This window comes from Crotalus tigris, unplaced genomic scaffold (genome assembly GCF_016545835.1).
Source record: "Crotalus tigris isolate CLP2741 ecotype Arizona unplaced genomic scaffold, ASM1654583v1 scf7180000020961.217079, whole genome shotgun sequence".
Taxonomy (NCBI): Eukaryota; Metazoa; Chordata; class Lepidosauria; order Squamata; family Viperidae; genus Crotalus; species Crotalus tigris.
In genome coordinates this window covers 20659-45859 of record NW_024098279.1, presented here as the reverse complement: position 1 = coordinate 45859, position 25201 = coordinate 20659, and the positions used below count along the sequence as shown (strand labels likewise).

The following is a 25201-nucleotide window of genomic DNA, read 5'->3' as shown; positions in this document are numbered from 1 at the left end:
TGTGTTCCATTTGTTGGTTTCATCCCACCAAGTTTCTATAATGGCAACAATATCATATCTGCCCTCATTAACCTGAATTTCTAGTTCACCCTGTTTGCTGTTCATACTCTGCATTGGTGTATAGATATTTGAGTCCTTTATGACTGACCCTGTGTTTACTTTCTACATAACCTGTGTGGTGCCTGAGTTCCCCTATTTTCTTACCACCTATTTGGTTAGTGCAATTTGTGTGGCACATGCTATTAAAAGCTTGATTTTGCTTGACAGCAAGGTTGATATTTTTGTCCACACACACGTCTATGTTACATGAACTGATAGATCTATAATTTTTAGATTACCGGGGACAGGGATACTCTGTATCAATTAACTCACTGTCCCTGCTGTTTATCTGTTGACTAAATATTTACGCCTCAAATTACCCAGCAAGAAATTAGAACCTTAATTCTTGGAGTCTTTCCCTATTGTAAAGATCATTAACCCAGTCACAGTAGAATTAATTAGGCTTTTAGGAAGAGTGCACCCTGTCTTCCATTGCAGCTTATTGAAACCTTTTAGGGGCTCCACTTTAAGACATCCCCCTACGAAGGCACCCGGATCCCTCGTGGTAGCAGGTCAGATTCACTATGAAGTAAAGTGTATTCTTGATTCTAGAATTTTTAAAGGGAAATTGCAGTACTTAGTGCAATGGAAGGGATACTCACTGTCTGAAGCCACTTAGGTGAAAGCTAGCAATGTGAAAGCCGATAGGCTCATGAAAAGGTTCTATAGGAAGCACCCTAACAAACCGAGAGACAGTCCCCAACATATGCTTTTGTTTATGTTACAGGATCTGTCCTTTCTATAAGGGGGGCTGGATATCAACACTGCTAACATCAAATGTTCTTGCTTTGACAACATATGGAGATGCAACCATTTTCCTTTACTTTATGTTTTACTCTTAGAGTTAGAATTAGATGTAACTGGGGGGGGGAGGACATGGGAGTTTAGTTAGACATAACAATACTGTATAAGGGTGGGAACCAAGGTTTTTTTGTAATAAGAGATAATAAGAAATGGCGGGTTGAAGAACTGAAGGGAAAGCCAGCATGTCAAACTAATTGGAGAATGTGATTTATGACTGTTAATCAAAGGAGGGAATTGTGCTTTGATACTATGTGCTAGGGGAGGGGAATTCAGATTTTGGCTTGGACTATGTACATGCCGATGTTATGCTACTCGAATAAAGATTCTTTAAGGTAAACAATGCTTCGAAGTTCTTTGAAGAGTTTCATCTGTCAGAACCATGACACACACACACACTCTCTCTCTCAATCTCCGGGGGGGGGGGGTCCTTCACAGTCACACAGTTTTCATGATTCCCAATTTCTTCCAGCAATCTCACATTGCAGGCAACTAAATTCCTGCCTTTCAGGCATTTCACACAAACACACACACATACACTTGCACATTCAGCATACTCACACATTCAGTTCCATTCAAACTGCTTGCATACACAGTTTCACATACAGATATTTCATTTTCATGCTTTTTCCAGGCAAATTTCAGTGCTTTCCAATGGGCTAACACACGGCCTACTGGAAACACGGCCCCTCCTTTTCATTTGCCTTGCCTGTTTCCCCATTGTTTAACCTGTTTTCTCTTGTCTTGTGCTTAAACGGTTTCTTGCTCTTCACCTTATCTTTTGGCCACACCAGTTTTCCTGGATATCATGCCTGAAGGTTGTAGTTACAACGGAACTCATTCACAGGGAGTCTCAATGAGAAACAACCTTGAAGAAAAAAAACTTTCAAGTCCCTGTTCAGTTCACCAGAAATGTAAAGTCCCAGTCCCTTACTTAAACTTGAGATACCATATCAATTTAATTAGATACCCAAGCAGAGACTTCTTGATCAAGCAGCACTTTATTTGATCAAATTAAGCAGCTGGGTGGCCAACAATCTGGAACACTGCAGAGTTATGTCCAGAAGTGCCATGCCTTAGAAAGTTGGTAGCATTGCTTTATAAACTTTGTTAGCCAATGAAAATCAGACAACAGAGCCATTACATCATAAGAAAGACATCAATCATTCCTGTACACTCCCTTATTCCCTCCTTCAGTATATCCCATCCATGTACATGTGTCCCACACTTGCATGAAATTTTTCTGGTGCAAAAACTGATTACAAAAAGCAAGAAAGCAACAGTTAGACTAAACAATTTCCCTTTGTTCCAGAACCCTTCACTTGGTAACTAGCTGAGTACAATAAATGTTTCAGGCAGCTCATCTTAATAAGCCCACTGACCCTCAATAAAAGTGAAGTACAACCACTAATCCAATGGGGCTCCATCCATGACAAAGGAGAAACTTGAGGCTTTCCCACTAACAGAACATCCCCCTGATTAGAAAAAAATGTCAAAATATATAATCTACATCATTTATCGTACCTGTTATCAATTGGGATAGAGCATCCTTATTATAGCTGCTATGAATTCCTAAATTTTTCTAGACAAAACTTAAAATGGATATTGAAATCCAGGAGTTTCAGACATCAAATACAATTCCCATTGGTCAGTTAGGAATTTTTTCAGACTATAGCGCAACACAATAAATTAACAAAATCTTTGATTTATTCCTAATTGCAAACCAAGGTGCTCATGCTGAAAAATACAGTTTTGTCACAGTTGTTAAGGAGTACACTGTTTTCAAGAATCACAGCTACACCACATTTTTTACTCCTTCAGCTTCAGAATATCCAGCCAAAACAGATGTGACCCATATCAGCATACTTGCTTCCCTAAATAAGTGACTATTTCACTGGCCAATGTAGTTTCTCACTTCAGTCAAATCATAGATGATCTCTGCTTTATAGGACTGACCTGACACTACTGAGACTAAAGATCAGGTTCTTTGAAGGGCTTATCTCTCCAATAATTGATTGCTGATAAAGACTTCCAGAAGGGACAAAAACTGTTAAATGCTTAATTTCTCTGTCCTTGTGTAACTGGATATCACCATATCTTTATTCTCTGCCACTACTATGATACCGGTAATTATCCTAGGCCAGGGTACTGTTCTCAAGCCATCCTTGAAGAAGCAACATTTTTGTAGTTATCTGTTTAGGCTGTCATTAAATGTAGCCTTAAATGTAGTCCTAAGGAAACAAGAAAAACAGCTTAATAAAGCAAATAATGTACAATATGGGATTACAACATATATAGCAACAGAAATATTTGTGTTGTGATGCAGGCAGATCAATTCTTGTGAAACTGCAGATGACTTCTATGGCACCATGGGAAAATTAACGCAGGAGATGCTGGAAGATAAACTTGTTGATAGCAATGAACTCATGCAGGTTAGTAAGAAAATATGAAATTAGATTGGCTTTAAACCAACTTGATACATCTTGTTAAAAATATTAAAAGTTAATTAAGTCATAGAGTCAAAGACTCAATCCCTGACTTTTCTAAGTAAAGCTGAGAAAGATCTCTTCAATCCCAGCGGAACTGCTGTCTATCAGTCAGTGATAAAATTGGGCTAACAATTGAAATGAATTCCAACTTGCTATGTTCAGTAACTATTAAAAGTCTAGTAAAATTCTTAACAGCTCTCTCAAAGCATATCATTCTATTATTACTAACAGGATGCATTAGGGTATTGTTTACTTTCTATCTAGGTTTGGCAAGTGTATCAAAGCAAAAAAGAATCTTATGAATAATACAATATTATTATGCTTTTAAAACATATACAATGGTTGTCCATGTAGCTCTGTCTATTCTTGATAATGTTTTAGATGTTAGTTTGTATAGCAATGCATTTGGCTAAGGAACAAATTGTAACATAACTAGGACTGAGAAGCACTGCTATATAATGAGAAATATGTGACAAATGTCAGTTTAAATTGCTCTCCAGTCAATTTTAGTGGTTTTGACTGATGTGGAAAATCACAATGTACAGTCTTTTATGACTACCAATCCAGGCTTCAAAAATGCACTGAATAGCATCAAAAAAACAAATCTGTATTGTTTTCAGTCCAGATTTCTTAGCCCCCTGGTATTTGTCAGAACAAAATTAATCTAATTCAGATAAGGTAGTGAATCCTTATCCTCTTCTTTCAACAGCTAAGTCTATATTTGGATTATATTGCTGAGGAAGTGAAAATTATGTACTTCATTTCAGAAGAATAATCTGCTATAGTTAGAAACAAAAACAAGATGTGTGTATGTGTGCGTGTTTGTGTGAGAGATTTAAAAATCCATTCACTGTCTGGCGATCAACAACACTAATGAAATGATATGATCACTGTTTCATTTATGGACAGACTAAGAAAAAGGTTGCTATTGAAATAATTTTCAGATTCTCTCACACCTCCTCCCCCTCCTCAGGAAAGGAAGTGGTACAATAATAATGAAGAGATGATCAAACTAATGTGGAGAGGCAGAATTTAGGCTTGCAGTGCATGGGGGAGGAGTTGTTTACACATTTGGTGATTTTGTGCTGCTGAATTGCTAGCCCGCCACAATCAGTACAATGTGGGATTTTTCTCAGTTTTCATGCAAGATATACAGTTTGAGGTCTAACAGATTTGCATATTAAGCCAAATGTGTTCAATTAATATCTTATTTAATTTTTAAAATGTAATGTAATCTAGAAATTTTCCCCATATTATTGCTTTCAAAATTTCATCTGCCGTTATTTACTCTATGCCTTTTATTCATTTCTTAAAATTGCAACATCTATTAGTCCATAATTTTAGTTTGCAGAGGCTTATATTTAGAACAATATTTGAGATTAAGGATTCAGTATATTCTAATAAAAATATCTAAAATGAAGCAGTATATATACATTTATTTTATAAAGACAATTCAATTTCCATATTTTTCACATGAATGTGAAAGATTGTGCATGAAAAATTAACTGGCCAAAATAAAGGACCAAAATGAGTTTTTGAAAAAATACTGTAAATCTAAAGATATTTTGCTCCCTCTACTCTATGAAGACTTTATTAGCCAGGCTTATAAATTCCAAAACTGCTCTATCAATGTGTTTCAGTCCTGAGTATGTATTATAAGCATTTTCAAGTTTTCAACTTTTATTAATATTACTGTCTTATATCAGCCTTAATGAAATCTTGGTAGTTTTGATTATTTATTGGATGACTAACAGTGGAAGTACTGAAAAAATGAGAAATCAACTTGACATGACAGGGTTGTATTCTTATTATAATATAATATACTATAATAATTCCACCGAACAAGCTTAAACCATTAGCACAAATATTAGCACAAAGTAACTTAATGAATCTAGTGATTTAATGGGAATTTAAATGTGGATTTCCATCATCTTAATCCAATATTCTAATCAATCCTTGACTGATATAGGCTTCCGGCTAATAGGAGGCATATCATATTTGTTAGTGTTGTGATATTGAGAAATTCATAAAAGAGAGTTTCTTTATAATAGATATTTTTCTACAAGTATACCTGTTTCTATTGATACAGATTGTTTCTTTAAAATTGAAATCATATAGTTAAGATTTCCCCTTTATGGATTACTGCCTTGTCGTGGCGAAGGGGCTTGCGTAACTCAATGAAGCTATAAGCTATGCCGTGCAGGGCCACCCAAGATGGACAGGTTATAGCAGAGAGTTCTGACAAAATGTGATCCACTGGAGAAGGAAATGGCAAACCACTCCAGTATCTTTGCCATGAAAACCCCATGGACAGTACTAAAAGGCAAAAAGATATGACGCTGGAAGATGAGCTCCTCAGGTCGGAAGGTGTCCAATATGCTACTGGGGAAGAGCAGAGGGCTAGTACTAGTAGCGCCAAAAAGAATGAAGCGACTGGGCCAAAGCCGAAAGGACGCTCAGCTGTGGATATATCTGGTGGTGAAAGGAAAGTCCGATGCTGTAAAGACTTTTTCTCCATAGGAACCTGGAACGTAAGATCCATGAATCAAGGCAAGCTAGACGTAATCAAAAAAGAGATGACAAGACTGAACATCGACATCTTAGGAATCAACGAACTAAAATAGACAGGAATGGGTGAATTTAACTCAGATGACCATCAGGTATACTACTGTGGGCAAGAATCCCTCAGACGAAATGGAGTAGCCTTCATAGTCAATAAAAGAATAGGAAAAGCAATACTGGGATACAATCCCCAAAATGACAGAATGATCTCAATTCGAATCCAAGGCAAACCATTCAATATCACAATAGTCCAAATCTATGCTCCAACCACTGGTGCTGAAGAGGATGAAATTGACCAGTTTTATGAAGCCCTACAGCACCTTATAGAATTAACACCAAAAAATGATGTCCTTATCATCATGGGGGATTGGAATGCTAAGGTAGGAAGCCAAAAGATAACCGGAATAACAGGCAAGTTTGGCCTTGGAGTACAAAATGAAGCAGGGCACAGGCTAATAGAATTTTGTCAAGAGAATACGATGGTCATAACAAACACTCTTTTCCAACAACCCAAGAGACGGCTCTACACATGGACATCACCAGACGGTCAACATAGAAATCAGATTGACTATGTGCTCTGCAGCCAAAGATGGAGAAGCTCTATACAGTCAGTAAAAACAAGACCAGGAGCTGACTGTGGCTCAGATCATGAGCTTCTCGTTGCAAAATTTAGGCTTAAATTGAAAAAAGTAGGGAAAAGCACTAGGCCACTCAGGTATGAACTAAATCATATTCCTGATGAATATACAGTAGAGGTGACAAATAGATTTAAGGAATTAGATCTGATAGACAGAGTGCCTGAAGAACTATGGATGGAAGTTCGCAACATTGTACAAGAGGTAGCAACTAAAACCATCCCAAAGAAAAAGAAATGCAAGAAAGCAAAATGGCTGTCTGAGGAAGCTTTGCAAATAGCTGAGGAAAGAAGGGAAGCGAAAGGCAAGGGAGAAAGAGAAAAATACACCCAATTGAATGCAGAATTCCAGAGAGTAGCTAGAAGAGATAAGAATGCCTTCTTAAATGAACAGTGCAAAGAAATAGAAGAAAACAACAGAATAGGGAGGACCAGAGATCTCTTCAAGAAAATTGGAGATATGAAGGGAACATTTCATGCAAAGATGGGCATGATAAAGGACCAAAATGGCAGAGACCTAACAGAGGCAGAAGAGATTAAGAAGAGATGGCAAAACTACACAGAAAAACTATACAAGAATGAGCTTAACATCCCAGATAACCACGATGGGGTGGTCACTGACCTCGAACCAGACATCCTAGAATGTGAAGTGAAATGGGCCTTAGAAAATCTGAGCAACAACAAAGCTAGTGGAGGTGACAGTATTCCAGCTGAGCTATTCAAAATCTTAAAAGACGATGCAGTAAAAGTGCTACACTCAATTTGCCAGCAAATTTGGAAAACTCAACATTGGCCACAGGATTGGAAAAGGTCAGTTTACATTCCAATTCCAAAGAAAGGCAATGCCAAAGAATGTTCAAACTATCGCACCATTGCACTCATTTCACATGCTAGTAAAGTTATGCTTAAAATCCTACAAGCTAGACTCCAGCAGTATGTAGATAGAGAACTACCAGAAGTACAGGCAGGATTTCGAAGAGGCAGAGGAACTAGAGATCAAATTGCCAACATACGCTGGATCATGGAGAAAGCTAGGGAGTTCCAGAAAAACATCTACTTCTGCTTCATGGACTATGCAAAAGCCTTTGATTGTGTGGATCACAACAAATTGTGGCAAGTTCTTAAAGAGATGGGAGTACCAGACCATCTCATTTGTCTCTTGAGAAACTTATATGCGGGTCAAGAAGCAACAGTGAGAACTGGACACGGAACCACTGATTGGTTCAAAATTGGAAAAGGAGTCCAGCAAGGCTGTATACTGCGCCCCGCCTATTTAACTTATATGCAGAGCACATCATGAGAAAGGCAGGGCTAGATGAATCAAACGTTGGAATTAAGATTGCCGGGAGAAATATCAACAACCTAAGATATGCAGATGATACCACTCTAATGGCAGAAAGTGAAGAGGAACTAAAGAGCCTCTTGATGCGGGTGAAGAAGGAGAGTGCAAAAGTTGGCTTGAAACTCAACATTAAGAAAACCAAAATCATGGCATCCGGCCCTCTCAATTCCTGGCAAATAGATGGGGAAGAAATGGAGGTAGTGACAGATTTTATTTTTCTGGGCTCAAAGATCACCTCAGATGGGGACTGCAGCCAAGAAATTAAAAGACGCTTGCTCCTGGGGAGGAAAGCTATGGCAAATCTAGACAGCATACTAAAAAGCAGAGACATCACCCTGCCAACAAAAGTGCGTATAGTCCAGGCCATGGTTTTCCCAGTTGCAATGTATGGCTGTGAAAGTTGGACCATAAGAAAGGCTGAGCGCAAAGAATTGAGGCCTTTCAACTATGGTGCTGGAGAAGACTCCTGCGAGTCCCTTGGACTGCAAGGCGTTCAAACCGGTCAGTCCTAGAAGAGATCAACCCCGACTGCTCTTTAGAAGGCCAGATCCTGAAGTTGAAACTCAATACTTTGGCCACCTAATGAGAAGGAAGGATTCACTGGAGAAGGCCTAATGCTGGGAAAGATTGAGGGCAATAGAAGAAGAGGACGACAGAGAATGAGATGGCTGGATGGAGTCACTGAAGCAGTAGGTGAGAACTTAAATGGACTCCAGAAGATGGTAGAGGACAGGAAGACCTGGAGGAACGTTGTCCATGGGGTTGCGATGGGTCGGACACGACTTCGCAATTAACAACAACAAGTTAAGACTTCTAAGGCATTGAAGATAAATGCATTAAGGTATAAAATAAGTAGTTGTATATACATATGCATAGTTTGCTCTGCATACAAATTCCTTCGAATGCAAGAAATACATGCATTCACAGCATTTTCATTATTTTCACCCTAACACTCTTGTTAACTCCAGGACTTGACTGGTTATATTTCTTGTGGATTATTCTTTGTAGTTCCTGCAAGCAATGTTTGTTGCATTAGTAATAATCAAGGTTTTTATATTTGCTTTTGTAAATGTGCAAAAGGCAATGTCTAATCTTGCAAATGTAGGTGGATTATCTTGTATTTGAGTTTGCATGAAAAGTGTCCTAAAAGTATTCTTTTCTTTGGTTTCTTTCCTCTCTTTTTCATAGATGGTTTATTCTATGGCCCAGTTCCCCTTCCCTCAGCTATCTGAATTAAGAGAGAAATATACATATAACATTACACCATTTCCTGCTACGGTAAAATCAACTGCAAGGTAAGGCATCTTCTGACTATTTCGGGTGTAAGTAAAGAAAGAAACAGCTTGAGGAATCGCTCACATTATTTTGGCTTACACCTCATCATCCTAGAAAGTCATATCTGTGTGCTCTGGTTTTTTAGCCGACTTGGAAAAATAAAAGACAGTGATGAAGAGAATGAAATAGGTGATGAAGACTCTATAGCAAATGTTATTGGATGTCTTGGATCATTTAGTGGATTTTTGGCTCCAGAACTACAGAACTATCAAAAGCATTTCAAAGGTAAATATTAATTTCTGAAATTTCAATAATTTTATTGGGGATTCAACTGGTATACAAGGCTTTGCTGCTGAGGCTAATTTCATTTCCTCAAGCATGATGTTTTAATTCTTATTCCCAGCCGATGATAATAAAATATGCAAATAAAAAGTCACTACAGTTGTGTGGCCTTTAAGATAGTGATGTGGTGTGTCCAGGGTGTGTAGTACATTAGCCTCTATGGCAAGGTTAGACAATATAAAAATCAAAATGTGGCCCCCTGAACCCTACTTTTTGCATATCCTAGATCTTCTACCATTGCACTATTGGAACTTGGCAGGAAAACATCCAAAAACTGAAGCAAGATCTCTGCCCATGCCTGCATTTCTATTGATATGCATAAATATTATATTACTTTTGGATATAATGAAGTTTTTATTTGTAAATTCACTGAAAGGCATTGCCCCTCCCCAAAGAGTATAAAAATACAAATCATAGCCCTGCAGGTGACATTATGATGCCAGCCTAACCATCATAGTTTACAGACACTGAAAATACCATGTTTCCCTGAAAATAAGACCCAACGAGAAAATAAGCCCTAGCATGATTTTTATGTTACTATAAGCCCTATTCGAAAAATAAGCCCTAGTTAACCACCCACCCACTGTTTCACCATATGCTTGCCCACAACCACAGGGCTTACAGGGCTTCCCAGGGTAGATGCTTGGGAGGCGAGGGCAGTGCTGGTGGAACGCATCTTCAGATGAGGAGAATGGTGCAGACAGGCTGGGGAATCGAAGGACCAGATGGCGCACACTTCCCCTGCTCTGCACAGCTTTGGCGGGTGTCTGCCAGGTGGAGGGAGGCAGCAGGGGAGGCATGCGCCACCCAGTCCTTGGGCTGCCCCCGCCTCTCCTTCTTGCCTGAAGACACTGCCCTCACCTCCGAAGCATCTGCCCTGAGAAGCGCTGTAAGCCATTGCAGCCACGAGCAAATAGACGGTGAATAGAGTGGGCGGGTGGCTGTGCAGCACATCCAGCAGGGGCCAACCTGGCAGTAGCAGTGCTCCCACTCACCTGCACTGTATGGGCTTTGCAACCCTGGAGTGCACCGGCCAAGGGGCCGGTGGGCCGCAGCTGCTGCTGGACATCTTCGCCTCCCGTGCCCTCGCTGCCTCCCATAAGACATCCCCTGAAAATAAGCTCTAATGAGTTTTTTGGACCAATAAGACCGGATCTTATTTTTGGAGAAACATAGTAATATTTTAAATAGAGAAATGGATCTTCAGTTGAGAAGTCCCCACCTACATTCATATCTTCAGTTAAGAAGTTCCCACTTACATTCATATAATACGATGATTGGATCTTATGAGTTCATTAAGGAATTGAGTTTTTTATCAGTATCGTTCTTATCCCTCTTGATTTCCATGGCTTACTGTACACTACATTTTAAAATAACCTGTAATTCTCAGTCAAATATTTATCACTAATAAAGCAGTAATTTCTCAGTGTACCGTATATTCCGGCGTATAAGGCGACCCAGCGTATAAGACGACCCCCGTCTTCGGTGCCGAGTCGCATGCCTAGAAAGTCGTCTTATACACCGGAAACTACCATTATTTCTGGCGTATAAGACGACTCGGCATATAAGACGACCCCCGTCTTCGGTGCCAATTTTAAAGCTTGTGAAAGTCGTCTTGTACGCCGGAAAGTACGGTATATACAGTTTTTGATTCTGGATAGCTTCTGTATGTAGGACTTATAAGTTTTCTAATTCAATTAAGTGGAAATATCAGGGGTAACTTCAACTGTATCAACTGTATATGACCTGGCTGATATATTTGTAATGTTTTTCCCAGACTATAATCAAGAGGAGAGTTCAGGCTTGAGTAACATTGCAGAATTAAGTCCTGGTGCAATAAATGCTTGCCGAAATGAATATCATGCAGCTTTTAACAGTATGATGATGGAACGTATGACCACTGACATCAATGCATTGAAAAGACAGTATTCTCGTATAAAAAGGAAGCAGCAACAGCAGGTTCATCATGTGTACATCACAGCAGGTAATTAATAATTGGAAGCAATTATTAGTTCAAGTTCTATTTGTATTACGAAGCAAATCACATTTGTATTCAGTTTAGTTTATAGTGTATAAGAAGAAGGAGAAGGGGGGAAAAGATGAGATCTTTTCTGATGATGAAAAGCTACTTATAAAAGAGTTTATAATCTTTGTTTTTCTTTTGTTAGGGTATGAAGATGATGACCTTGGGATAGTTTTAGATCCCAGGGACCAGCTGAATAATGGTATTTAAAGATATCTGTGCTATTTGGGCTCCAGGGGTCTTAGGTATTGATTTCACTAACATTTCTGGCATCCTTGGATTTGGAATACAAATTTCTAAACACCTAACTAGGTACTAAGCAGCAGTCTGAACTACTGAAGTATTACACGATTAAGTTGATTAAGTGTATAAAAAATTTTGATCTAAATCCTGTAAGATTATATATAGGTAAACATGTTTATTTCACAGGCTATGCTGCTTCATGTAGAATAAATCAAAATTGTTAATGGTCATACTATCTGTGGGATTAACAATGGAGGCCTACATTTTCACTTACCCTCCTGCAATAACCTCCTGCACTGGTATAATAATGAAAGTGTTTGCATATTGTATCTTGCATTGTGGACTCCTCTCCACCTGCAAGGATGAATGCACAGGATAGGTGGTCTGCATGTTACAGGACAGTATCTTTTCAAAAATTTTGAGAAGTGCAATATAATTATGTTGTCAAAACAAAATAAAATTTTCATTTTCCAAGATTGCCAAATCTTCCTTTTACTAATCTTTTCCAATTATATAGTTTAGCTACATGTTGATTATTTTTGACATTTTGATGTACATTGAGAATACCATATTAAATTAATCAATCTTAATTGCATAAGATCAGGTATGACATGGTTTTTGATTATGTGCTTTATAAATATGAGTTAAAGATATATAGCATCCTGTTGGCATGATTTAGTTCAGTGGTGGCGAACTTATGGCACGGGTGCCAGAGGCAGCACTCAGAGCCCTTTCTGTGGGCCTGTGCGCCGTTGCCCCAGTCCTAGGCCTTCAGCTGGGTTTTATAAAACCTTTTTCCTTTAGGCCTCCGCCGCCGTGTGCAAAAAAAAAAAGGTTGAATCAATCAGTCAATTTCAACTTCTTGCGGGAAAAAAAATCTTGCAAAGTTGGAATTGATTGATTGAACTTTTTAGTCCACCCAGTCTGCCGTTACCACTGCAGCCACACCCAGCCCATGCACCACACCCACCCAATGGCCGTGCACCCTCCAGGCACCCGAGGATGCATAAGTGGGTTTGGGGTTGCAGTTTGGGCACTTGGTCTCTAAAAGGTTCGCCATCACTGATTTAGTTAATCAAAGTGGGAATGGAAACATAATTACTTAAATTATTATTGTGATGTTTATTCATTCACTAAAAACTAATTTAATTCACAGTCTAATTATTAGAGCATTTATATTAGATTTCACATTAATAACTAGCAAAAATGTATTTTTATGTGGCATTACTTTGGGATAGGTGACAGGGAAAAATTATTATACAGTAATTAATAAATCTGATTCTAGTTAGTAGCAGTGCCTAAGAGAATGGCATTTTCTGGTAGGAGAGAGAAAATTCTGAAGAGTCACTCCTAGTTATTGCAAATGAGAGGGAGAGAGAAACTAATTGTTCTAAGGCTGCTTCCTATATACAACACCTTTAATTTTTAGAAATGTTAATTAAAATTACTTTCACTATTTTGTACTCTGAATATATTTTGTATTTTTTACAGCCATTTTGTTTATCAGTGAATAAAACTGCAGCAAACATAATGCAATGTTTACTTGTTGGGCAAGATAGATGCCTTAGGTTTGGTTTTAAAAATAATGCTGTAGAATATAAGTGAAATGAACATTCCTCTGCTTCAAATCCTACAAGTCTTTGCTTTTGTGCCTGCAGTACAATCAGAAAATGTGTTTTCTATTTGCCATATTTCTTTCAACAATATACTTTAAAATACATTTATTTTTATTTCAGATAAAGGTCCAGTTACCAATCTTATGCCTTCTCAGGTAAATCATTCTTCAGTAATCAACCATCTTCTGCTGGGGAAGAAGATCAAACAAACCAGCAAGTCTGCCAAAAACAATGTTCCAAGCCACACTGGGGGAAAGATGTTACCAGGTCCGCATGAAGATATTAAAGCAAAACTAAATTCTCCATGGCACACTCACATGAGGATACACCGAAAGAACATAGAGCGAGCCAAAGGCCATCTGGGCTACGGAGATACAATAGGACTAATAGAGAAGCACAGTGAACGTGGGAAAGCCAGTAGTATTAATACAAAAGAAGAAACTGCAAATAAATCTAAAACTGTGGAAGGTGATGGGAACCTTTCAACAGATGGACAATCTCCTAAACCAACTTATAAAAATATCAATTCCAATGCCAACGTATCAGTGGTCCAGCAGAAGTTGGAAACCTTGGAACTTACACAGAATAGTAGAGATGGTACTGAAGACAAAACACACGGTTATGAATTGCCAAGTTTAGCCAATGACAGTGGAATAGTGACAAAATCCTGCATGCCTAGGCCACAAGTCTTTTGTCCTTTCCCTAGTGTCAAGCCACTCAGAAAATCAGCTGCAGCCAGAAATCTAGGATTATATGGCCCAAATGAAAGAACCCCAACTGTACACTTTCCACAAATGAGTAGGAGCTTTAATAAGCCTACAAGTGGTAACAGTGGGTCTTAAAAAACGATGATATGTAAAACAACTGGCACTTTATTATAATTGTTACAGTTACCATTATTGTAGGTTTTATTATGCTTTATACTTCCAAAGGGATTTCTAATTAATTTAATTCTTTCATTGGAAATAATGAAGATAAATAATATATGTATATATTATACAAAAATAATTGGGTTTTTTTTTTAAATGTAGTGGCAAATTCTTTTTCACATTAAAAATTGTCTTGCAGCTTCAGAAATGTTTGCCATTTTATAGATAATAGCCATAGGAAAGAACTCTAGAAAGTTTAATTCTAAGCTGTTTGGTCAAGAATTCTCAAATACTTGAAGGTCAATTTTTAACTTTTATCACAATCCAAAAATGTTATCAAGACTTCCAGTGGCTTACTAACAGACATCCTTAGCAACTTAGAAGAAAAGTGTTGTTCTTGCTTGTCATCTGTATTCTAACACCTAATATATTTAAGCATTTTCATTTTCAGTTTTCTACTACTGCTATTTTTTATATAATTTTATCAGGCTAAGAGAGATATTAACACATTGTAGTGTAAGTTTTTCCACTTAGCCTCATAATTGTCCCAGCGTTACTCAGGAATTTAAAAGAATCAAAGAAACTCCTGAGCTGAGGTTTCAGCAAGCAAACAACTTTTATTTTGATCAAAAACTAGTTGGGTGACCCCATCCCTCTTCATGGCTGGTAGAGGGATGGAGGCAACAACCATGAAAGATGTCTTCCATCTTTTATACCTTTTCAGAACAAAAGATCAGGTCTTTGTACCAGACGTAAGATAGCACACACACAAAAAAAATGATGATGACTCATACACGGCAACCCAGTCTCCATCCGTAACTCCTTTTCCCCTTCCTCTTACTGAGTTCTTTTCATGTGAGCAGTCTCCTGTATATAGAGCATGAGACATTAGCTTTTATGTAAATAATTTTCCTACAAAGGCACCTACAAAGCTGCTTGCAAATAAACAAAGTTATATATAAAATGATTACAAAATATCACTACTAATATCAAGCCTTAAGCATAATAAAATCCCTTCAATCCTCCCTTTTTAATATAAAAGCTGAATAGGGTTAGGGACTCCTGAAGAGGGAAGCATAGTCAGAAGGTAAAGGTCTTAAAATCATTGCTTTAGCTGGTTTATCGTTATAGATAGGAGTGGCAGCAAAAGTTAGTCCGGATATAGTGGATCTAACAATTCTTTGAATAAGCGGAATAAGGCATGGTAAACACAACAACCCTCTTAAGGCCAAAACCACAATGAACAATATCCTTTTCCAATTATCAAACATTCCCGAAAACTAACTTCCAACATCCAGTGCTTCTGTCTATGTCTGGACAGGGACATGAGCCAACATTCGCATTCTGTCAGTGATTTCTGTGACATATTCCTTATATGTAATGTCGGACTGGGGTCTAATAATGCAATTTAGGGTCACAATGATGAAATAGAGTGCCCATTTGGTTGGGCGGTCCTTTACTTTCCAAGTCAAATTAAAATGAGAAGTGATGTTCTCTAATTGAATCTGTCAAGCTTCACATTTAAAAATGAAACAATACTTTGGGGGCAGATCAATAAAAAAAAATATTTGATACTGAGGAAATCTCAATTGTAGTTTCCAGTTCATGAAAATCAACTTGAACTCATATTTGTATCTGGTTCAATTGATAGCTAGTTCAAATGATGCTGAAAAATCCATTGGTCTGGTTATCTTTAAGCACACTGGGCTGCAGGAATCCTTTGATTATGCCAGGTTGGGTAGGATGTGCAAACATATTTGGCATTAAATGAGTAGGCCTGTCTCCACACTTAGTCCACTTAGCTTGATTATAGTCAATAGTTTTACATGCATAAAAAAAAAAAAAATCCTGGCACTTGTCCATATGTCTCGTGTTATTCTTCCCCAAAAGGTAATGTCTGTATGTCCCTCCATATGTCCAGATTTGAAGTTGTTGGTAAAGCTTTAGTGTATTGACAGGAGCATAACAAGCAACCCTGTTGCCCCTTTGCAAGTGAAATATCTAGTCTTGTTATAAACACAACTCCCTTTTGTTCCTTAAAGTATTGGGCCCATGGTCCTTCCTTCTACCAAAGAAGGTACAAGGGAAACAACAGTAGCAGAATAAAAATATTGCAATACATAGTTCAGGTTCTAGGAACATGATTTCCAGGGTAGTCCAATCCATTGAGGTTTTTCTCCTACTTAGATGGAAACAGTTCAACAGGCAAGGCAGGTTGAAATTTCATTTTCAGGTTGTTCAGCTGCGGAGCTTGTCACTGGAGAGGGAATGATGGGACTTTCCATGGACTCACGCCTTGATTCCTTAGATCAGGAGGACTTGGCATGGTTGGGACCACTCAGGACTGATATTTCTAGGTAACAGTTCTTTTCACCTGAACCCACTCTCCAGGAATAACAATGGCCAGAGACAGGTGGTAGGGCAGCCAGGGCCTGTACTGAGATAGAAGACAAAGCCTGTGCCAGATTATGCAAATACTGAGTAACTTTCTTCTCTTCTTCATTGACATTCTTAAACCTTCAACATTCTTAAACCTTCATGTAACAAAAGCCTTCCATACATCATTCCAAAGGGACAAAGACAGCTTTCCAGTTGATGCCTATATTGAAATGGCCTCACCACTAAATGTTATATAGCTTTTTATTTATAACTAAAGCAGGGGTAGGCAACCCAAAACACTCAAAGAGCCACTTGGACCCATTTCCCACCGAAAACAAAACACTGGGAGACGCGAAACCCTTTGGATATCTAAAATGAAGATAACACTGCATATATCATTTTTTACCTTTATTTTATATATTTTAGATTGCTAACAAAGAATAAAGGGAGAACTGGAATAGCTATTTCGAGTTTCTTAATTCTCTTCAGCCAGACTTACCCTTCTGAGATTCGAACCTGGACTATGTGCATGTTAGGCAGCTGTATTAACCTCTAGGCCACAGGCTCTGTCTCACTTTGTCAGCTGTATCAGGGAGGGAAGAGACAGGGGGAGAAGATTTACCTTGAGTGTTTCTTGATGCACCCTATCGGCCCAAATATGGGAGAAAGAAATCTTTCTCTTTCTTTTGCCTGTATCAGCTCAATCTAGAGCCATCCACAGACAGCAGTCGCCAACTGTATTATTTACATATACATTTTTTAGATTGCTAACAAAGAATAAAGGGAGAACTAGAATAGCTATTTCGAGTTTGGATATATGCAGTGTTCTCTTCATTTTAGTTGTCAAAAGGCTCTCTCTCTTTGTCTCTCCCTCTCCTTCTTTCTGCCCTTGGTCTGCCAGTCCTCTTCCCCCAGTGTGTGTGTGTATGTGTATGTGAGAGAGAGAGAGAGAGAGAGAGGCACTTGTGCTTCCCCTTCTCTTTCTCTCTTTCCTCTCCCTCTCATCTCTCTCCCTCTTTCTCTCTTTCCTCTCCCTCTCTCTTTCTCTCTTTTCTCTCTCTCTCTTTCCTCTCCCTCTCTCTTTTTCTCTTTCCTCTCTTTCTTCTCTGTCTCTTCTCCCTCTTTCCTCTCTCTTTCCTCTCTCTCCCCCCTCTCCTCTCCCTCTCCCTTTCTTTCCTCTCTTTCCTCTTTCTCTCTTTCTCTTTCCTCTCTCTCTTTCCTATCTCTCCCCCTCTCCCTCTTTCTCTCCCTCTTTCTTTTTCCTCTCTTTTTCCCTTTCCTCTCTTTCCTCTCTTTCTCTTTCTCCCTCTCTCCTTCTCTCTCTCTTTCTCTTTTTCTCTTCACCTTCCCCCCTCTTTACTAACAGAACCAATTCACCTACCAAATCATTTAACTTCCTCCCTTAGAGATGGGCAATCGGGGATTCACCACATTCTGACAAAGAGAAATGCCAGTACCTCTCATTTAGCATCGGGACTGCAAACGCTGTATGTTAGCAATATCTGGAGAGCTACAGTTCATCTGCACTCTCCTGAAAGGCTCTACCATCCGTTGCAATGTCACGCTTTGAAAGGCCCCTGACCCTCCTCCACGTCAGACCGACTGCACCCAGCAGGGAGCTTCAGTAGCCAGTGAGAAAGGGAGGAAGAGAGACAGACCATCTCCTCACCGCTCACTTCCAATCCCAATGTGGTGAATCCTGCTTGGGATTTGGGACTGAGAGGAGTAAGATCCTGGCTCCCAAGCCGCAGGGACTTCCAACCACAGAGCTTGCTTGGCTCTGTTTCCAGCCAGTGCCGCGCGCACAAAACAGCAACAAAATGCTGCAGTCGAGACTTGCCCGCCTGCCTGGCTCCCGGGCCTCAGTAGCCAATCATTTGAAGTGAATAGCATCGTCCAGAGAGAGAGGAGAAGAGAGAGTGAGGGCGGATCAGCTGAGTCTGTGGCAGGGATAACAAGGCTTCAGGAGATGTTAGCATGAAAGTTCCGCATCTTTTGACTTACCTTGCCTTGTCCCCACTGGGACAGAACAAGTCATCCCCCTCTCTCTTTCCTCTGCCCCTGTAAGGACCCACCCCACTTTGCATCTTAAAAAGACAGAACTCTTGGAATCTTTCTTCCAACAAGCATCTTTATTAAGAGAAACTGGTTGCATGCGTTCTAGACAGGATTTGGGGTCCAAGTTCTCCCATTCAAGGTTTTAAGGGGTTCCCCAGTAGCCCCCCCATCACCCCCTTCTTCCAGCGATAGTCCCAGGCATTACATTCCCACCCTTTTTCTCTCACTGCCGACAGGAGGTAGACTTCAGAGAGGAGTACATGAAAGCTAATAGCCCCATTGTTATGGTTAGTCCTTTTGGTGGTATCCACATCCAGTTTCTTTGAAGTGTACTGAAGGAAATAAGGGCCATAAAGCCCCTTTGTTCACCCCCTACCCTTCATCATATGACAGAATCCAGGGAAGGCAGGAATGGGGTTTTCCATAGTTAATAACTAGGGATGAAATATAATTGGATTCTGACATCCTGCCCCCTTAAAAATAAGATAGATCCACCTGGAAGAAAACAAAACAGGTATAAAAGTTAGTCAGGCTTGTTAGGATACTCTGTGTGAAACTTCTTTAATAGCTTCGGGGCTCTGACATGACGTTTATGGACCCATTTGTTTTGTGAGGCAGGGAGATGTTTCCATGCAACTAGGTACTGAGTCGGTCCATGATATCTCCTAGAGTCAAGGATTTCCTTTATTTCGAAGTGTTGTTCTCCCTCCACCATGATTGGAGGTGGTGGTGGTGGGATTTTTGGCCGTAAAGATGACTGATGTTCTCTTTTCAACAAGCTGCAATTAAAAATTAGGTGTATTTGCCTGAAATTTTTGGGTAATTCTAATTCTGTTACTAGGTTTATGATTCTTTTAATTGGAAAAGGCCCTATATATTTTGGTCCAAGTTTTTTACAGGGTTGTAGGGACTTTAGGTATTTTGTAGATAAGTACACCATTTCTCCTTTTTTTATCGGCTTGTGCTTTGTATGCCTGCCTAACTTCATTTAGTGCAGTGGTTCTCAACCTTTCTAATGCCGTGACCCCATAATACAGTTCCCCATGTTGTGGTGACCCCAGGGGTGTGGCCAAGTGGGTGTGGCCACCAAGTGGGCGTGGCCACCAAGTGGGCGTGGCCACCAAGTGGGCGTGGCCACCAACCATCAAATTATTTTAGTTTCTATTTCATAACTAATTTTGCTACTGTTCTGAATTGCAATGTAAATATCTGATATGCAGGATGTTTTTGCATTGAACATAATTAAAGCATAGTGATTAATCACAAAAACAATATGTAATTATATATTGTTAAATATTTATTTTTAATTACAAAACAATGAAATTTTGTGTGGAAGCATGGTGTAGCATGGGTAACAGTCTTAATATAACAAACAACAGTAAACTTCATTGCTACATTTTTCAACAGTATGCATAAAAAACCAACATCAGTGTGAAGGTTGAGGTTGCTTACTTTTCACCAGATCAGAAATTCTCGGGGCAGTCTTTGCAAGAGCACACCGAAGATCATCTTCCACAACAAGTCTATTTCTGTATTTAGACTTGATAACCAACAAGCTGGAAAACCCTGTTTCACAAAGATATGTTGTTGGAAATGGAACAAGTAGGCGCAACACAGTCTCAGACAGAACAGGATATGACTGCAAACATTTGATCCAGAACTTTGTAACTGGCATTGTGGAGAAATCAGTTTTCGCTGCATCACTGTTAATAAGCTCAATGAACTCCTCTTGTGCTGTCTCAGGAACATTTTCAACGTTGACTGTGAATGGGCTTCTGGCAAGTGCAAATGGGATGTCAGGTAGATTTGGAAAGTACGATGAGGTTTCATCTGCAAGCATGCACATGTGTTCTTTAACAGATTTTATCAACGTAATCCTGTTGTCTGGTTCAATGTCATGTTCCTCAAAGAAAGCAGATAAGGTAGGCAACATGAAAATTTTATTTTTATCCAATTTTTTTTGCCAAAGCTGCAGTTTCATTTGGAATGATTGGATCTTTTCAGTCAAATCAAGGCACGTTGCATTTGGTCCTTGCAGTGATAAATTTAACTCATTCAAGATGGCAAAGATGTCAACTAAGTAAGCTATTTTCTGCAGTTCGCTGTTATCGCTGAAAATAGCTTCAAACTGCGATCTTTCTTTCTGAATAAAAAATGCTTTGAGTTCATCACGAAGCTCAAAAACACGTTTTAAAACTTTTCCTTTCGACAACCATCTCACTTCAGTGTGAAATAGCAGAGCATTGTTTGGCGCATCCAGCTCGTTGCACAGTTGTGAAAACAATCTTGTGTTTAAGCTGCTTGCCTTTACAAAGTTGACACAATTTATGACGCTTTTCATTACTTCTCGTAATTCTTGTGGCAGCATCTTTGTTGCTAATATTTGCCGATGAATCATACAGTGAGTTCCGATGACTTTTAGTGACTCATTCTGTACCAAACGTTGAAATCCAGATCTACATCCTAGCATAGCTGGAGCACCATCTGTGCAAACACCACAAACCTTTTCCCAAGATATGTTATGCTCGTTCAGAAATGAACCAACTTTGTCAAATACATCACGTGCAGTAGTAGTTGTTTCAAGAGGTTTGCAAAACAGAAACTCGTCTTTAAAGTCGCCATCATTAATATACCTCACATAAACCAATAACTGGGAACAGTTTGCAATGTCTGTAGATTCATCAAGTTGAATACTAAATATTGGAAGTGGAGCAGATTTAATTTCTTGGATTACCTGATCAAGAATATCAGCAGACATGTCATCTATTCTTCTGCGGACAGTGTCATTGGACAAGGAAACTGCATTCAATTTTGTCACAAATTCTTCTCCGATCATAACTCGAACAAGGTCTTTGGCCACTGGCAACAGTAACTCCTCTGCAATAGTGTGAGGCTTCATGGCTCTGGCGATTCTGAGTGCCACCAAATATGACCCTGCAAGGGCTGCTACATTTTGCTTCTGGTACTTGCCACCAATGTCAAGTCTGCCTTTCTTCAGCTTTGGATCTGAAATAGTTTATGTCCTTGCCAGCATAGCTTTGATGCCTGGTCTCAAAATGCCGTTTAAGTTTGTTCAGCTTCATTGATTCTGTTGACAATACTTCAGAGCATAGTACACACTGCGATTTCTTGATTCCCGCTGTACAAATAGACGTGAAGCCATATTGTAGGAAATCCTCACTGTATTTCCTTCTCCTGATGCTCTTCGGATCCATTGTCTTGAATGGTTTGCTAGTGAAAATATGTAACAATAGCTTTAATAATACAAAACATGACACATGGCATAGTTCAATCAAAACAGTTCATTAAAGTTTCCTATGATTTACCATTCTCTGTGTTGTTCTATTTTCAAACCCAGTGTTTCTCAACCTTGACAATTTTATGGCATGTGGACTTCAACTCCCAGAACTTCACAGCCAGCAATCACCAACTCCATGGGAGGAGTCTTACCCCTTTAGTGGAAAATCAACTCAACTATCCTGGGAAAGAAACCGGGCTCATGCAATTCAGATTTTTAGCCAGAGATCTGAGACCATGAGAAAACACAAGTCCATATTTAGGTGGCCACATAACTAAGTATTCATCATGATTTGGGAGCCCAAGATGCACCACCCAATCTCAGGGAGTGTAGGCAGAATCTGCTCAATATATAGACATATATATGTACTTGAATTGAAAAAATGTTGAGTTTTTAGACTGGAACTTTGAAGTGCTTAAATTAATTAGGTAATTTTTGTGTATAATAATATTATCTGGTAAGGTATGATAATTATTTGGATGTGATTTGAAGTTTGTGTAATGAATTGAAATGAAGTAAGGTTTAACATTGTTTCTTTTTAAAACTAAGTTAGTTTTTATTGGAAGAAGATATAAATGAGACTGGTGATTAAAAGAGGGATGAGAGAGATTAAGAACTTGAACATATCTGGAAGAGATAATTGAAGTGATAATCTGTTGAAGTAAAAGAATATTTGATTATGGAAATTGTAAATTGATAAAAGTCTTAAAACAGGTTTAGTAGTAACAGAAACTTAAACTAGAAATGGAATACCATATTTTCTGGCGTATAAGACGACCCCCAACTTTTGAGAAGATTTTCAGGGTTTAGGATTCTAAACCCTGAAAATCTTCTCAAACGTTGGGGGTCGTCTTATACGCCGGAAAATACGGTATTTCCTAGTTTGATGTTACCTAGTTTGGTAACGAAACATCTGCAAGAAAACACAGACATCACCAAACCACAAACCAGAAGTCATAGGCAGCACATTGCAGAAGTTACCAAAACTGTATCAAAGATCTGTATCTCCAGATGACCGGCTGATAGCATCAGTTGAGGCAAATTCTAATCCACACATCAAGAGGGCATCCAGGTGAAGAAGATTCATTCAGGAGGAAAGGAAAGCAGACTGACACCATTTGACTGCACAATCAGCTCAGCTAGTTGACTGGCTCCCTCCCAACCCCTTACTGATCTCAGACACTAATTCTGGGCCAAACACAAGGCAAGCAAAATGCCATCAACATACTGATGCCACCTCCTTCCAAAGTCCAAGCTGAATTCTTTGAGCATTTGTTTGTACTTGGAAAAAAGCAGAGTACAGGAATATTTTTTAAGTGGATCTGAGTCAGTGGGAGACAATGGAAGGTTGCAGGACCAATTCTGGGTATCTGCAGCTCTGCATCTGGTGGACATGGCCACCCCCAAATGACACAGGTTGTAATTAGAAAAAAAAAACATTTCTCTTGTAATTTCTAGGAAAACTACAAAGGTGACTGGAATTACTTTTAAAATAGTCAAAAGAGTCTCAACTTAAGCCAAGATTTACTGATGAAAAAGTTGCCAAGTCTAAACCATGCACCACAAGCTTCTTTTGGAAGAGAACAAAGTCAACAAAAAGAAAGCCCTTTAAAACAAGCCTTCAGACCAGAAAGGATTTTATCACTATGCTTAAAAAATAAAAATCCATTAGTAATACTATATTACTGTCGTTTGCAAACCAGGCACCTGATGAACTCTGGCAGGACCAATCAACTGTATGTAAACATCTTGAAGGCTTCGGGATGTTGAAAGGGAGGATTTAAAAACCACACCAAGCCTCTGTATCAAGGGCCAGTTTGCGGGCCAGTTTTCCCACGAGGCAAACGCTTCTTACCACCAACCTAGAAGAAGCCCACCAGTAGCAATTTCTAAAACGCCCCCTTCACGTTCACCGCCGCGGGTCCCATTGCCGCAGCAGAAGCAGAGCTGCCCTTCCTCTTCCTCGACGCAACCTTTCGCCCGCCCCAGTGACTCCCTCCCCTTTCCAGGGTCCAGGCATACCCTCCGAAGCCCCGGCGTTTACCGACTGCAGGCGGTCCTTATCCTTTGCCGGTTCCAAAGGGAGAGCACCGGTGCCGGGGGCCACTGCCCCCGCCGCCGCTGCCACCGACGGCTCAGATACCGACTGCACTTCCATGGTTCCTGCCTGCCTCAGCTTCCAGAAGATCATCCCGACCCCGCTTTCCTCACTCCATGGCCGGCTTTAGGCACCCTCCATCCCTGAGGCGCACGCCAAACGCACCACAAGGATCGAGTCTCTCGAGCTCGACCTACTAGCAGGAGCGCCGCGCTGGGACATGGCGAGGAGGCGACAGCTACGAGGAGCAGAGCACAAACAGCGCTGAATGGAGAGAAGTGTTTCTCTCCATTCAGCGCTGTTTGCGCTCTGCTCCTCGTAGCCGCCGCTGCCTCGCCATGTCCCAGCGCGGCGCTCCTGTAGGTCGAGCTCCAGAGACTCGATCCTTGTGGTGCATTTGGCGTGCGCCTCGGGGATGGAGGGCGCCTAAAGCTGAGCAGTGAGCGGCGCGTGCGCCAGCAGGAGTGCCGTGCTGGGACATGGCGAGGAGGCCGCGTCGGTGGCTACGAGGAGCAGAGCGCAAACAGCGCTAAATGGAGAGAAGCGAGTGGTGAGTGGAGCGTGCGAAAGGACTTGACCAGGGTAGCGGGTGCAGGGGAGGGTCGGCTCCTGAGGCGGAGGTGGCGCTCAGAAGTGAGGGATGGGGCGGTGGCGAGACGAGCCCAAAACAGTAGTCTGGAGAGCGCAGCAGGCGGTGAGGGGAGAGGCCGGAACAAAGAGAGAAGTGGCTGGGAAGCTGGAGAAGCAGGGAAGATGCGGGGATTTCTACGATAGGATGCAAAAAAAAAAACCCTTGCCTTGGCACGTTGGCGTGCCTTTGCCCTTCCGACCCTAGGAGAAGTTGGCTTGCAAACTTGTTTGCAGTCAATTTCTCAGTTTGGGAGATTGCGTGCGTGTAGAATGCCATGCAGTAGAAAAACGGTAAGCGTTTTGTCCGCTTTATTGGATAAGAGGGGGAAGCCATTCTCTTGCGGGATGTTTCTTGCATGATTGGTTGCTGCATTTTGCTGCACGGAACTCTTGTTCCGCAAAGGCTTGCATGGAGAAGCAGTGGCTTCTTCCTTTGCAGCCAG

The 25201-nt window shown here is 40.2% G+C and overlaps 1 protein-coding gene and 1 pseudogene across 13 annotated transcripts in view; one reads left to right on the top strand and one right to left on the bottom strand.

Annotated features, from left to right (window-relative positions):
• The window catches only part of TBC1D30 (TBC1 domain family member 30), a 159334-nt gene extending 143461 nt beyond the window's left edge, over window positions 1-15873 (top strand). For 11 of the 13 annotated variants that reach the window (XM_039368957.1, XM_039368960.1, XM_039368968.1 and 8 more), the window contains 6 exons: window positions 3227-3332; window positions 9116-9222; window positions 9348-9487; window positions 11322-11528; window positions 11713-11769; window positions 13547-15873. In XM_039368957.1, the coding sequence (XP_039224891.1) occupies window positions 3227-3332; window positions 9116-9222; window positions 9348-9487; window positions 11322-11528; window positions 11713-11769; window positions 13547-14268 (1339 nt within the window). In that variant the 3' untranslated portion in view covers window positions 14269-15873. The remainder of the gene's footprint in view (window positions 1-3226; window positions 3333-9115; window positions 9223-9347; window positions 9488-11321; window positions 11529-11712; window positions 11770-13546) is intronic. The other 2 variants (XM_039368958.1, XM_039368969.1) reach the window with 1 other exon arrangement.
• Window positions 15874-19990: 4117 nt separating this feature from the next.
• LOC120319769 lies at window positions 19991-22596 on the bottom strand (annotated as a pseudogene).
• Window positions 22597-25201: the final 2605 nt, after the last annotated feature.